A 15,646-nucleotide genomic window follows, 5' to 3' on the forward strand; every position below is an offset into this window, starting at 1 on the left:
TTTTTTAGAGAAGGAAATAGGAGTAAGATTCAGATTGCTAAAAATAGTAAAAGTGACGAAGGGATAAGAGTTCAAGAGTCGAATAAGGGGTAATCTGGGTTTTTCAGCTTCACGGAGGCTTTTTCTGGCTGAAAATCACCTCTGCAATATGCTTTAACTCGCTGTCCATTAACATTAAATGTCCGGCTGCCATCCTCAGTGATCAGCTCCACTGCACCGTGTGGAAATATTTCTTTAATGATGAAGGGATCAGACCAGCGTGATTTTAATTTTTCCGGGAAGAGCAGTACGCTTAAGTTGAAGAGTAAGACCTTTTGCCCGATTTGGAGGTTTTTACCACATATGTGTTTGTCATGTCAGCGCTTGGTGCGCTCTTTATAAATCTTTGCATTTTCATATGCGTTGTTCCTCCATTCTCCTAGATCAATCAGTTGCATTTTTCGCGCTTCTCCTGCTTTCTTCAAATCAAAATTCAGCTTCTTTACTGCCCACAGTGCCTTATATTCCAGCTCCAAGGGCAAACGACACGTCTTGCCAAATACCAACGCATATGGAGACATACCTATTGGTGTTTTAAATGTGGTCCGGTATGCCCATAACACATCATCAAGCTTTGTTACCCAATCTGTTCGTGAAGGCCTTACTACCTTCTCAAATATCAGCTTAATTTCTCTATTGGACACTTCAGCCTAACTATTCGTCTGCGAATGGTATGCGGTAGCTACTTTGTGGAGGATGTTGTATTTGTGCAGCAGCTCCTTGATGTTGCGATTGACAAAGTGGGAGCCTTTATCACTTATGATGGAACGAGGAGTGCCAAAACGAGTGAAAAGATTTTTCTTCAGAAATTGAGAGACTATCGCCGCATCACTTGCGGTGCATGCTATTGCCTCTACCCACTTGGAGACATAATCGACGGCTAATAAAATGTAATGCTTACCGTTCGAAGGAGGGAATGGCCCCATGAAATCAATCTCCCATACGTCGAATAATTCAAGCTCCAAGATAGTGTTCATTGGCATTGCGTTTTTCCATGAAATGTGACCTGTGCGTTGGCACCGATCACATTCCATTGCGTAGTCAGCCGCATCCTTGAATAATGTAGGCCAAAAGAATCCACTCCGCAGAACTTTGGTTGTGGTGCGCTGCCCTCCAAAGTGCCCACCATATGGTGAGTCGTGGCATTGTGACACTATACGTTGTTAAGCAGCATTTGGTACACATAATCGAAAAATCTGGTCTGCACCTCTTTTATACAGATTCGGCTCATCCCAATAATAATGTCTGCATTCGTTTTTTAGCTTCTTCTGCTGGTGGTAGGTGTAAGTTTCAGAAAATTGCTCGCAAACCAAATAATTGACTATGTCTGCATACCAGGGCAATTCTTCTATGTGGAACAGCTGCTCATCCAGGAATACGGCACTCACATCAGATTCATTGCGGTCAACCTCAGGTTTTTCCAGTCTAGACAAGTGATCCGCAACTTGATTCTCTGTCCCTTTCCGGTCAATTATTTCTATATCAAACTCTTGAAGGAGAAGAACTCATCTGATCAACCTCGGGTTTGTGTCCTTCTTTGTCATTAAGTATTTGATCGCCAAGTGATCAGTGTGGATGAGTACCTTTGTTCCTAACAGATATGCTCGAAATTTTTCCAACGCAAAAATCACTGCCAGGAGTTTTTTCTCTGTGGTGGTATAATTTGTTTGAGCAAGGTTTAATGTTTTACTTGCATATGCGATGGGATGAAAAATTGTTTTTCTCTTTTGCGCTAAAGCTGCTCCCATCGCATACCCGCTTGCATCGCACATTATTTCAAATGGCAGTGTCCAGTCCGGCGTAATCAATATAGGTGCAGTAATCAGCGCATTTTTTAAAACTCCGAATGCGTTGAGGCAATTGTTATCAAACTCAAATTTTCTATCAGCCTCTAACAACGCACTCAGTGGTCGTGCTATCTTAGAAAAGTCTTTGACAAATCGTCTGTAGAATCCAGCGTACCCCAAGAAGCTTCGCACCGCCTTCACGCTAGTTGCAGGTGGGAGTTTTTCAATTGCTTCAATTTTTGCTTTGTCCACCTCCAACCCATTCCGGGAGACCTTATGTCCTAACACTATGCCCTCCTTAACCATGAAATGACATTTTTTCCAGTTGAGCACCAGATTCGTCTCTTCACATCTCTTCATAATCTTCTCTAAGTTGGCTAGGCAAACTTCATAAGTGTTCCTATAAACAAAGAAGTCATCCATAAATATTTCCACAAAGTCCTCGAGATAATCTGAAAAGATGGCCATCATACACCTTTGGAACGTGCTTAGCGCATTGCATAGGTCAAACGGCATGCGACGAAAAGCAAATGTCCCGTTTAGGCAGGTGAATGTGGTCTTGTCTTGATCTTCTGGAGCTATCATGATTTGATTGTATCCTGCATAACCATCCAGCAACAAGTAGAAGTCATTCCCTGCTAGTCGGTCTAGCATTTGTTCTATGAATGGCAGAGGGAAATGATCTTTCTTTGTGGCCGCATTCAGCTTGCGGTAGTCCATGCATATGTGCCATCTAGTGATGGTCCTTTGCGGTATTAATTCGTTGTTCTCATTCGAGACTACCGTCATTCCGTCCTTCTTCGGCACACATTGCACGGGGCTGACCCACGTGCTATCTGCTATAGGATAGATAATGCCTGCATCTAGCCATTTGATAATCTCCTTCTTGACGACCTCCTTCATCGCAGGATTGAGTCTGCGTTGATGTTCAATTGTTGCTTTGTGGTCATCTTTAAGACGAATGCAGTGCATGCAGTACGCAGGGCTAATTCCTCTAATGTCAACGAGCGTCCAGCCAATTGCTCGCACATGTTTCCTGAGAATGCTCATCAACGCATTCTCTTGATCTTGTTGAGCGTAGAGGAAATGATAACTGGCAACTTCTCATTCTGCCCAAAAAATGCATACTTTAAATGGATTGGTAGCGTCTTTAATTCAAGTGTTGGTGGCTCCACCAGGGAAGGTTGCGTTGTTTTTCGTTCTTCTTCTTCTGTTGGCTCTACTTCTTTCTTTGCGATCATTTCTTCTTCCTTGCTTGTTTTTGTTGTGATTGCATTACAGGCAGCAACAGATGCGCTGGTATCCTCTTCTTTATTCTCTTCATCAAACTTTTCTTCTTCAATTGAATTCTGGTCATCATCAGAGTCATGTAGATCTTCTTTATCCGGAAACTTCATGGCACGAATTATATTAAACTTGAGCTTCTGTCCGTTGATGCTCAAAGTGATTTCTCCTTTATGCACATCAATTTGAGCATGACTCATTAATAGAAAAGGTCGCCCCAGAATGATGGGCACATCTTTGTCGGCCTCATAGTCTAAAATGATGAAGTCAACTGGCAGGATAAATTTGTCAATTGTTATCAGCATATCCTTCACCTTTCCTTCTGGATGAACCAGAGATCTGTCGGCCAATTGGAGAGTCACTGTTGTGGGCACAAGTTGCCCCACATTTAGCTGTCTAAAGATTGACAAAGGCATCAAATTTTATGTTAGCTCGCAAGTCACAAAACAGGGTTTGCACGCGATGTATCAGTCCTCACTATGGAGCAAAGTAATAGTAGTAAAAGCTCCCAGGAAGGATACTCATACATTCGGTGGAATTATCGGATTTTGAACTTTGGCGTTAACGCTCAGTATGTGCGCAAATCTTCTCCAGCTACACTCTCTTCCTTAGTTACCATATCCTTCAGAGAAACCTTGGCGTAAAGTCAAAGCATTTCCTCAATCGCTTACCTGAAAGGTAATTTAATACGTGTAATTTGCTTTCAACATAAATAAGAAGGCACTTAGGTACTATACATCATACTTCTTCGTTTTTTCCTTCCTTAGTCTCTTGAAAATGGGGTAACTGAACTTGTCATGGTTCACCGGTATTCAGTTGGCTTCTAAGATCGACCGGCAACCTCTCGATTCTACTGCTTCTTTTTTCTCTTTCTCTTCTTGTGTCACCGCAATCTCAAGTTCAGCCGCAATGGAAGTTTATTCTACTAAAGCTCCTCTTTTTCTCCCTCCACAATCTTACCACTGCGCAATGTCACAACCTGATATTTGCTCTTTAAACCCTGATCCCCCGAGTTGCGTGGAAGTTCAGTTGAACTTGGCAAAGCCCCTTGCGGCTACTCTTTTAGCTCACTCGCAATCTGGCCCATCTGTAATTCAAGATTACGAATGGACGTAGCCTTGACTTTGAAGCACGATTTCGTTTTCTTCTATGTATTCTTCAATAGGCTCCTCCAAAGAAGAGGATTGTGGTGGTTGTGAGCTACTTGCTTGATTGCTCGGTTAATCGTTGTTGCGAGGGAAGACTCCTGGTGGCCCCTCTTTCTGCGCCACAGGTTGGAAATTTTGTTGTTGATTCTTCCAAGCAAAATTAAGGTGGTTCCTCCACCCATGGTTGTCGGTATTCGAAAAAGGGTTATTCTTTACAAAGTAGACAGATTGTGGATTCTGCGGACAATCTTCCATCGCATGCCCATCACCGCAAGTCGCACACCTTGCGGTGTTTTGACTGATTGCGTTGATTTGCCTAGTTTGCGGTGTTGGGCTGCTGATCGCAATTCCTTGGATTAAATTCATCATTGAGGTCATCTGGTTTTGTAATGGAGCAATAGCACCGTTGTTTGCGTCAGTATCTTTGAGTCTCAATCTCTGGTCACTTTCTCTCCAATCTTCATGGTTCTTAGAGATGCGATCTAGGATATTCTTCACCTCGTCATACATTTTATTAAGCAGACCACCAGCGGCTGCCACATTGGCAGCGAACTGCGAAGCGGAATTCAAACCATGATAGAAAATCTCCATTTGAAGGCAGTCTGGTAACCCATTATGTGGACAATCCCGGACCAACCTCTTAAACCTCACTCAAGCATCGCTGAGCGATTCGTCCATGTCTTGTTCAAAATTTGTGATAAGTTTCCTTCGTCTGGCGTTCTCAGTAGGTGGAAAATACTTCTTCATAAATTTCTCTACTACCTGTTCCCAAGAAGTGATCTCTCCTGGCTCAAGAGAATATGCTCATTTCCTAGCCTGATCACAGAGAGAGAATGGGAACAATGTTAGTCGAACTTCTTCAACAGAGATGTTCGGGAACACAAAAGTACTACAGATTTCAATAAAACTTTGGAGGTGGGCGTTGCGGGTCCTCGCCACGCCTTCCTCTGAATTGACTTGCAGTTTGGATCATCTACAGCATCACTGATTTCATTTCGAATCTACTTCCGTCGAGGGCAGGCCTCATGATTCCCGGAGAGAAATCATAGAGGTTTGGCGATGCATAGTCCCTAATGGGCCTATTGCGATCGTTTGCCAACAGAATTGGATTTTCCATGACATTGTTATCATTTGGTGCTCCATTTCCAGGCTGCTCCGCCATCTCTTCTTTATCTAACTGTGGTTGCTGTTGGCGGTCTCTCAATCTCCTTCTAAACGTTCTCTCAATCTCCAGGTCGTAATTCGCCATAGATTGAGAGTCTGAAAAGAAATAAAAAAAAAATTACCGTTAGCAAACTATTTTGCCGAAGCCCCCGGCAACGGTGCCAAAAACTTGATGCTTGATTTTATGAAGTGGAAATGTGGATGTTCTGCGTTGATGACATTGCGTTGTGCACTCAAGTTTCTCCAGTGGAATCCAAGTGTAAATTCCTCTGAGTTTCCTGGTAAGTCCAGGGTCGAACACATGGACTTGTGAAAACAGATTGTGTTGGTAATTTTTATGAAGAACTTTGCGGTAACCGGATAAATAAATAAATTATTGGGTTTGTTGTTTGTGTTGATGAAAAATAAATAAATGCGGCGGATTTGAGAAAAGGCAGTTGTGTGATGATGCAATGAGTATGCGATGAACGAGTTGAGAAGATCTTTAGCTAGCGTTATTTGGGAATGCGTCAAACTATGCGATCATGTTACAACCATATATAACAAATCATTTTCCAATGCAAATGTGATGCTCCCAAGTCTAGGGCGCATGTGTGAATGCAAAAGTGTCCATAAAGAATATCCCTAAGTCTCTACTCTTGTCCTATGCGATGATGCAAAATGCATAAAAGCAAGGTGACCGCATACAATCATATCCTATCTCTAGGATGCATGTGATGCTTGATAACAAATAGTGCTCATTCCTAAGCTCTTATTTCTTGATTATGCATTCTATTCTGGCTCTTCCGAGCCTAGATTCTAACCTGACCTTCCCAAGCCTAGATCCTATCCTTAGATTACCCTCCCGAGTATCTCTAATGGACGAATGAAGTATACATAATACAAGATAATCGCAAATAATGAAGATTCTCTAGTTGTGCTAACTAAATACTTCTCAACCCATTCAACTAATTTAGCTACTCATGCGTGAGTAACAAATAGTGAACAGATATAGAGAAGGAAATTCCATTTTTATAAATGAGTTGAGTACAAAGTGACAATGGAAGTTAAGGGTAGCGAGCCTGGTAGCAATTCCTTGCTGACCAAGGCTTTTACACTGAAATCTCTATTCTGTTCTAAAGATGTTCCCGCTTCCGCAGGCGTCGGCCCTCTCTCTATCTTTGAAGCTTCCGACGCTCTCCCAAGCTTACCGGAACAATCTGTCGGCACAACTTCCTCCCTCGCGTCCGCCTTAAAATGAAAGAAAACTATGAACAAAAGCGTGCGAATTGAAATATGAAATCTTTAACTGCTGAACCCCTTTTTTGAAGAATGCTTCTGGTACTTATAGAGCATCCATGGTGAAAGGCGGCTTCTCTCTCATGGTTGTACAGATGGGACGGCTTTAATTCCTGACTGATGCGTCGAATAATTGTCACCGAAAAGCTGAATGTATTTTGTGACCGTTATTGGCTAACAACTTAATTCGGATTCGATTGTCATCAGCTTTATGTCCCATCGCGCTTAATTAGCCTTTCACCCGGATGCGCCCACCATGTTGCGCTGACCAAGTTGCGGAGATCCTTCTCAGGAGAATGTTTGCGAACACAATCATCGCAAAGCCTTGCGGTGAAGTTGCGCTCGACCAATGATTTCCTATGATCGCAATTCTTGCATTGCATCAACGCATATTCTGTACAAAAATACAAAAATCAATTGTTCTAATGCGCTAAACGCATGCGACCGCAATATTATGAAATTGATGCTTAATGGACGCAAATTAACACATTTCATCAACGCAATCCAACATTGTTTAAGAACTTAGCACTATGATAATGTGCATTTCTGCTCGTTATCAAAGGTACCAGGGGTGGTTTCATATACACCTCTTCAGATTGAGTGTCATTAAGAAATGCATTTTTAACGTCTATTTGAAGAATGGGCTACTGTTTGGCGACTACAAACATATGTCATTCGAGTGACTGGAGCAAATGTCTCCTTATAACAAATGTCATATGCTTGATAATATCCTTAAAAAAAAGCCTTTTATCATTCAATAGATCCATCAAAATGGGTCTTGATCTCATAAATCCAATTACAGGTAACAAGCCGTTTGCTAGGAGGTAGGTTAACGTAGTCCCAAGTATGGTCTTATCTAAAAGCTTGTAGTTGCTCATTCATTGCTTGCTACCAAAAAGGGTTAGTACTTGCTTCATGATAAGATGAGTGTTAAACTAGAGACATAATAGTGCATGATAGTCTTGGAGATAATGGCGAGTTTCTCTTACCCGAGTGAAGTGACGAACTAAGGTGATAGGTGCAGGTTCCGTTTTAGCACTAGAGAAAGACATCAAGTCTCGATAGGCAGAAACACGTGTAGATTGATCAAGCTCAAAGATATTGGAGGATCAAGAGATAAATCAATGGAAACCAATATCAGGCCTGGAAGAGTAGAGTTAGGAATTGGATGATCAAGATCAGGGTCGCTTTTTGTCATGTTTTCCCGAATTCTACTTATTTCAAAGAAATCCTAAATTAGTCCAATTTCTTAAATAAATCAATTTTGGTCTTAAATATATCTTCAAATTTAATATTGTGACTTACCCACCTCAACTTACACAAAAATAGGTTCAACTTCCAAAAATACAACTTTTGAGGTAATTTGGGTAGGCTGATGGGCGGTGTGAGCAGTCAACGTGCAGGATGGCCGCAAGGCTGCACGCAGATGGGCGACACTTCTCACAAAGATGCAGCGTGACACGGGCATGGCAACTAAGATGTGGGCGAGTGCGTGCGAGGGGCTGGGTAGCGTGGCATGTGTGTGTATGCACTCAACCGTGCAATGTGCACGCTATCAGGCATCCGTGTCGTCCAGGAGGTGTGCCCTTACGATGGGGTGTGCGCGCACGCATGTGCTATGTGCCTGTGTGCCAGGCGATGGCATGTGCGATGAGCACCTGCCCTATGCAACCAACTGACCCTTCAGCCCTCCAACGTGAATTCCTCCATCCTCACTTCTCCAAATCAAATGGCAGCCCCTCTCAACACTATCACACAAATTTTACATGATTTGAACGAGTGAATTGTGAGAACCAACATCCCCTAGTCTTCTCCAAATGAGCTCCAATCTCCTCACGAACAGTTCGTAGACCACCACGAGAGTCTTCCCAACTATTCTCCAACCTTAGAACGGGATGGTGGAATCCGGTGAGTGACTAATTTGAATAGAAAAAAACTAAGTATTCGAGAGAAAACAACTCATGAGATTATCACATAATCTCATCAATTTCCACTTGGCCAAGAAGTTTTACGATTCAAGAAACTCTTCCTTTTAAAGACCATTACATGCAAAATATGCAACTTTGAGTTTGATGAGAATTTGACACTAAAAAATCCACTAACTCAAAGTGAGATTTAGTGGGACAAGTATCTTCTAATGAAGACAACACTTAGCCATGAAAAAATTGGCATTTCCCACTCACAAATGTTGGATCTTTCCACTAACTTGGTCAAAGTTTGACTCTCAAAGTCCAAAATCAACAAATCTGACTTTTTGACTTACAAAAATCAAAAGTCAACAATTTGACTTCTATTGCATTTTTTACCTAGTCAACAATTTGACTTAATGCAATTTTGACCAATTCTATTTAATTTCAAAAATTAATTCTAATAATCAATTTTTAAATTAAATTAATATTAAATAATTTAATTAATTTAATTTAATATTAAATCGAACAAAAACCCAATGATTAGGTATCTCTATTCATAATCTTGATATTTAAATCTTATTTAAATATCTCCTATTTTCTCTCTCTTTATGTTTAATTCACAATTGAACATTAGGTTAAATATATCGTATATATTTACCGCTTTGCTCCAAAAATCGAATTTGAACACTTCAAATCATTCATTACACTGTTCTAAGGTTTAGTCCGATATGAGCTAGTAGGGAGACCTCATGGACCTATAGATCATGGACTCCAACGATCTGCGATTAACTAGCTAAACTCTTTAACCTAATTAACCACTATTCATTTAGGTCACTCCACTAAAGCCCAGTAGTTACACTCCCCTCACTGTAGATATATTATGTCCACTCGATATAACCATGATTAGTAAGTTAACCCTTCACATGTTGTTTGTAATAACGGTTAGGTCAACCCGAGATAACATCTGGCTTCTTAAGTCCCACTGATCCTCTAATGAGCAATTGATTTGTGATTCAATCACTAAACCGAGCCCCTCTCGGGCTAATGAGAGGGTAAGGCCCCTTGTTCAAGACCTGGAGTCAACACTTAACAAAACAACCTCTCTATTATCCCTAAAAGCAGGTAAAAGTGGATTTCGTCTTGCACCCTATGTCCCCAGCTATCTACCAGGTCTTACCTCTGAAATGGGAGGCTTATTGAGTCAGCCTGTTAAGCCAACTCTCACCCATGCAAATTTAAGAATAATCTCAAATAAACAGGAGTTTATAGTTAGCTCAGTATTAAAGTCAAGTTACCTAGGTCATCGCTTTGAAATAGTCAATCTTAAACAGTAAACAACGTTATAAGGTAAGAGTGACTTAATTCTTGGTCCGATCTTATGCATACTCATTGCATTGGACACTCCCATTCCTCATGTCAATATATGAACGAATCAGGATCACTTCGTTTGTAACACTTTACAATAAATTATAACAACTACAAAGTGGGTCGCATCCAATAGTGTTACCTAGCCTTATTCGTATACTATAGACCATTTTGGCTATTTACTGAACTTGATCCATTTTTATGTCTCCACATAAAGTTCATGTGTTCAAATAATAGCCATGGATCTTTGGTTTATTGGATTTAGTCTTTATAAATGCAATTCACATATTCAATAATAGTTTTATTGAATAAACGTCAATAACATCTTTATTGATAATAGAATATGTTTAACATTATAAACTGCGAGTTTTAGGACATACAACCCAACAACATACACACAAAACCAGAAAGTTTTATTTATAGACAAAGTTTGTTACAAGATTGGTTCAAATTTAAACTTCCTAAGTCTTGCCCTTAATTTTTGTGGTATCTGACATTTCTTCATCTTGTGGTTGGATAAAAGCATACAATCTTCTTTGGGATCAGTTTTGTTCTCCTATCTCCTTCTGCTTTTTCATACCAACACATCCTTCTCCTGGGCGTTCATTCCTTAGTTGATAGTTTGCGAAATACTTCCTTCTTCATGGCCTACTAGTTGGGGACATTCTCGTTTAAAATGTCCTACCTATCCCACTTATAACAAGTGTGTGCTTTCTCTGGACATTTTCCCCAATGGTATTTATTACAACTTGAGCACCATGGTATGTGATTAGCACTGGCTACAGATTCTTTTAGTTGTTCCAGATAGGGTTTTCATGAAAGACTTTCCCAAGTGATTTGCTGTCACATCCCCTCCCAAGCCCACCTCTAGAACAAGCTATCAAAGGACACTTAAGGGGGGCAAAGAACGTCACTGTATGTCAGGATATTTTTACATATATGCCATGTAAATGATAGGCTTATGAGTTTCAATTTTAAAAGATTTTGTAGAATTATTAGTAAATGCTCCCATGCGTGTCTACAGACTATGTTTCGATGTAACTAATGTTTTTGAATGACGACTTCCCCAATTATGGAAAATTCGGTGGACTATACACATGAAAGTGGTGTAAGTTACGCAAGTTACCAATTAGGTTTTCTATTATAATATTTATGTCGTATAATAATGTATAAAAATTGTTGCTTAAGGTTGACAGGATGTTTTAGATGGGATTCATATTAAGGTGCATGTTCTACAGTCTGAAAATCCCAGTTATAGGACAAGAAAGAGTGAGATTGTATTGAATGTATTGGGAGTTCGCTCCCCTAAAATGCAATTAATCTATGCTCCATGATGATCGAGTGCTCTCACATGTCTAAAGTCTTTAATTTTGAAAGCTCTCTCTCTTTTTTTTTGGATCAAACAAACATAATTCTCACTCTTGGCATCGTCTATAATTCTTATAATCTCTCTCTCCTTGAATTCACATAAAGCACTCCGTAAGTCCTTCACTCTCTCCCAATTATCCTGATAGAAGGCCACAGTGAAACCATCAAGCCGAAGGGATTTATTTCTGTTGAAGCCCAAAACAACCTTACAGATTTCTTCCAAGGAAAAATGGGCTTCCAGCTCCTCCCTTTCACTAGCTAGAATGGGACTCCAGTCTAACCCTCCTATATATGGCCTCAAAACACGAGGCAAGGCATAAAGTTTCGTGAAAATATAATGGATCACCTCCTCTTCAATCTCACTATCCTTCACACTCAACCAGAAGCCCAAGAAGAATATTACTCCTCCTCCCTCTAAGCCTCCAAGAGAGCAATATTAGCATCCCTCACTAGATTTCTTATAACCCAACTATCCCCTATATGAATGCGTCTCTTGCAGTAAACGAAAAAAAAAATGTACCTTATTTCTCTAAAAAAAATTTAAAACCACCCGTTTTCCACAGTTTTCTTTTTAAAACGCCTCTAACAGAGCACTCAATCCACATAATAGATTTGCTTATTTTATTACAAATGAGGAAATGTAATGTAGCATGACATTCAGGTTCTCAATTTTCTACTATAGTATAGGCATTCGTACTAAGAAGTTAAGACCTCGTTTCAAAAATTGAGAGCTTTAAAGAACGTACCAATTTTTTCACTCGATATGCATCTTTTGTCTTCATCGGGATAAGTTGCCGAAGTATAATTATTTGTCTGACCATCACCCTAAGATGGAAAATAAGATTATGAACGAACTACCACAAAAAGAGTTCTGATAAATGAGAAAATGTAAACATTAGAGAAGATTATAGTTAACATGAAACGTGGAGAAGAGATCTAATCTTATAGTGGAATCCAAAATCAAAACTTTCGACTATGTGAATTTTAAGCAAACGAGATCACTATAAAAATATGGATAGACATATTATTCTACTGGGTGGTATCAGAACCACACTCGAACTTAACCATGCCTTGTGGATGTAGTCATGTAGAGTAAAAATGAAAAGGATTCGTCCCAAGCACTCCGAAGTCTAAACAATGTGATTCGTGGTGAGCAAACAATACCAAAAGGGAACAATATTATACTATTGAAAATATAGCGAACCCATTTTCCTACCATACCGTGGAAGCTCAGAAATTTTACTTCAACTTGTAAACTATCCTTCTTGTGCTTAAGGGGTACTGAAAGAGCCAAAACTCCGTTACAACTAGAGGAGGCTCTGTAGACTTGAAACGAGCAGAAATGAAAGTACGTTTTCCACTTTTCACCAGTAGTCATTGCAGGAACATTGACCACCCTTGAAGTGGTGGAACCGAACCCGATCTCTAACAATTATTTCCCGGTTGAACGCCTCCGAGACAGCTTTTATGAATGAATGACAATCTCTGCAAACTCGAAGGTTTTTAACAATACGTATCTGTGTCCCATCTGTAGTTCTTGCCAAACCAAATGCAATTGCAAGTTTCTCACTATGATATGTACAGGAAGTCTTTAAAGTCTCCGTGGTGGAAAGTACATCCAGTGACGAAACAGACGCATCTCCTACATATCCAAACAATGAAGCTTGATGAATAACTTCCCTCAACTTCTCATAAACTTCAATGGAATAACGATGGGACTTATCATCAACCACAAATTTATGAACTTGTTCCCCAATTTCAATCCAACTCCAACCTGGCGTAGTCTTTATCCCTTGGCTCTTGATCATTTTCCTCATTCTTGCAACACCAACTGTATCCTTTTCTCCAGCATAGATTGTAGCCAGCAATATACAATCCCCTGCATTTGTAGCTCCAAGCTCAGACAAACTTTTCATGGCAATTTCTCCAATTTTCATATTTTTGTGAATCTTGCAAGAGCCGAGTAAGATTCGCCACAAAACTGGATCATTCTGTGATGAATTCAATACAATTTCAAGTGCCTTCTCAAGCTTCCCAGCTCGACCATATAAATCCACAAGGCATCCATAGTGTTTAACCTCAGGTCTTAGCCTAAACTTGGAGCTCATCAAATTGAAGTATTTGACACCTTCCTGAACCAAGCCTTGATGACTACATCCACAAAGTAAACCCAAAAATGTGACAGAGTTCGGTTGCATTCTTGCTTCTAACATCTTTTGAAAGCAATATATAGCTTCACTACCTCGACCATGCACTCCATACCCTACAATCATCGAGTTCCAAGTGAAAATGTCCTTCCTCTGCATTCTATCAAAGATAAAAATGGCCTCATCTAAACTACCACATTTAGCATACATATCTATCAACGCATTTCCAACATAAAGACTCTGCACAAGACCCTTTTCACGAGCGAATCTATGCATCTGAACCCCAATATTCAACGCTCCAAGATGGGCACAAGACGAAATCAACCCAACAAGTGTAAACCCATCTACATCAACATTTTCACTTCTCATCTGATTGTATGTCTGCAGTGCCTCCTGGTGCAAACCCTGCTGCGAAAAGCAGGAAATCATAGCATTCCAAGCCACCAAGTCTCTTGCAGGCATTTTGTCGAACACCTGCTGGGCAATACAAATGGACCCCATCGCCGAATAGCATTTCACTAGATTAGTGCAGACAATCACATCCCCATCATAACCGCAACGGATTACAGAGCCATGAACTTCATTACACTTACGCTCAGCCTTGATTCTTTCACAGGCTTTGAGCACAAATGAGAAAGTGAATGTGTCAGGAGAAGAGAAAGAGGCCCAAACCATTTGATTGTAGAAAATAATGGCGTCAATGGGAGATGAGCTCTGGGCAAAGCCTCTAATGATGGAGTTCCAGGCTTCGGTTTGTGGGCACTCCATTTGATGAAAGAGAAGCTGGGCATAAGCAAGGGAACCTGAAACAGAGATGGCACAGAAGTTCAAAAGCTTGTTGCCAATGGCAACATGATGGCGGAGGCCGCTTACAATTACATGTGCGTGGATTTTTCGAAGCCTGTTGAGGCTGTTGCAGCCTTGCAAGAGAGTGAGAATGGCTTTTTCCTTCGACATTCCCAAAGTTCCTTTGTCATGATAGCGTGGATTCGAGCCAACCTATTCGATGAAGGCAAAAACTTTCGAAAATCAACTTTTGAGAGGATTTGGAATGGATGTGGGTGTACTTGTCAGAAATAATTGAGGATTTAAAAACAAAATTTTGAAAATAATTCCATCAATTAAATGTTTTTATAAGTATATTTGATAACATATCTAGAAATTTGATTCTAATTTAAATATTTTTTAAAATACATTCAATACTATATATAAAATTAATTATAATTATCCTATGATATTTAATTGACAATAAACTAATATTAATTTATTTATGAAAATAATTTATGTTAAAAAAATTTATATAACTATTATTTAGTAAATGAATTGCGTCTATAACATAATATGTTGTATTTTTTAATGTTTTTATTTATATTTAATATAATTCTATATTTTAAAATTATTCAAAATCTAAATACAATGATAACATAAAAAAATGTTGTTTTTTAAAATTTGCACAGTTTGGATCACACAATTCGAAAACAGTTTTCAGGAAACAAAATTTAGATTATTTGACAAACACATGAACTTAATGGATTCTATACCAAATAGGCCCTGAGTTATTCAATTTTCACAAATACATTGTTACGATATATAAATATTAGAACTTATTGCCCTAAAGTATAGTGATAGTTACAATTATACTCGTAAACTTTTAAAATTATAAATTGATCCCTCAAACTTATATAAGTGTCAAATAAAAATTGAACTCTCAAACTGTAACGACTCGACCCCCTAAGACTCAAGTTAGACCGTTACTAAACACATGCATGCATGAAACTTAAAACTACATCCTTTTATAGTGAAATAAATGCTAAATAAATAAGTTGAACTCAAAATACCTTCATTAAATTTAGATATTAAAAACAGACGATAGGATACCCATAAATCATAAGTGATAAGAAATAGGTCTGAAAACAAATCTTAATAGTAAGTTTCAAACATCAAATTGAAAGTTGAAAATCATGGAAAGAAATCTAAATATCATGAGCGGAAGCATAAAACTAGTCCCCAGTGGCTCGTTCAAGGATTCTTCTTGTCATTCGTCAGTGCGTCCTTGCCCTTACCTGAAACATAAATATGAGAAAGGGTGATTATAAAATACTCAGTAAGTAACCTCACTACTGGAGTCGGGTTAGGCATCTATGTCCTCTAGATTC

At 39.4% G+C, this 15,646-nt stretch overlaps 1 protein-coding gene across 3 annotated transcripts in view; it reads right to left on the minus strand.

The window, feature by feature from the left end:
- The window catches only part of LOC120079934 (pentatricopeptide repeat-containing protein At3g56550), a 23,238-nt gene extending 8,669 nt beyond the window's left edge, over positions 1-14,569 (minus strand). For 2 of the 3 annotated variants that reach the window (XM_039034395.1, XM_039034396.1), the window contains exons 1-2: positions 12,565-14,569; positions 12,090-12,168 (exon numbers count right to left, since the gene is read on the minus strand). In XM_039034395.1, the coding sequence (XP_038890323.1) occupies positions 12,708-14,447 (1,740 nt within the window). In that variant the 5' untranslated portion in view covers positions 14,448-14,569 and the 3' untranslated portion in view covers positions 12,090-12,168; positions 12,565-12,707. Of the gene's footprint in view, positions 1-10,304; positions 10,866-12,089; positions 12,169-12,564 lie in introns of those variants that run through there. The other variant, XM_039034397.1, reaches the window with a different exon arrangement.
- Between the last annotated feature and the right edge of the window lie 1,077 nt (positions 14,570-15,646).

The sequence above is a fragment of the Benincasa hispida genome, chromosome 6, assembly GCF_009727055.1.
Source record: "Benincasa hispida cultivar B227 chromosome 6, ASM972705v1, whole genome shotgun sequence".
Classification (NCBI taxonomy): domain Eukaryota; kingdom Viridiplantae; phylum Streptophyta; class Magnoliopsida; order Cucurbitales; family Cucurbitaceae; genus Benincasa; species Benincasa hispida.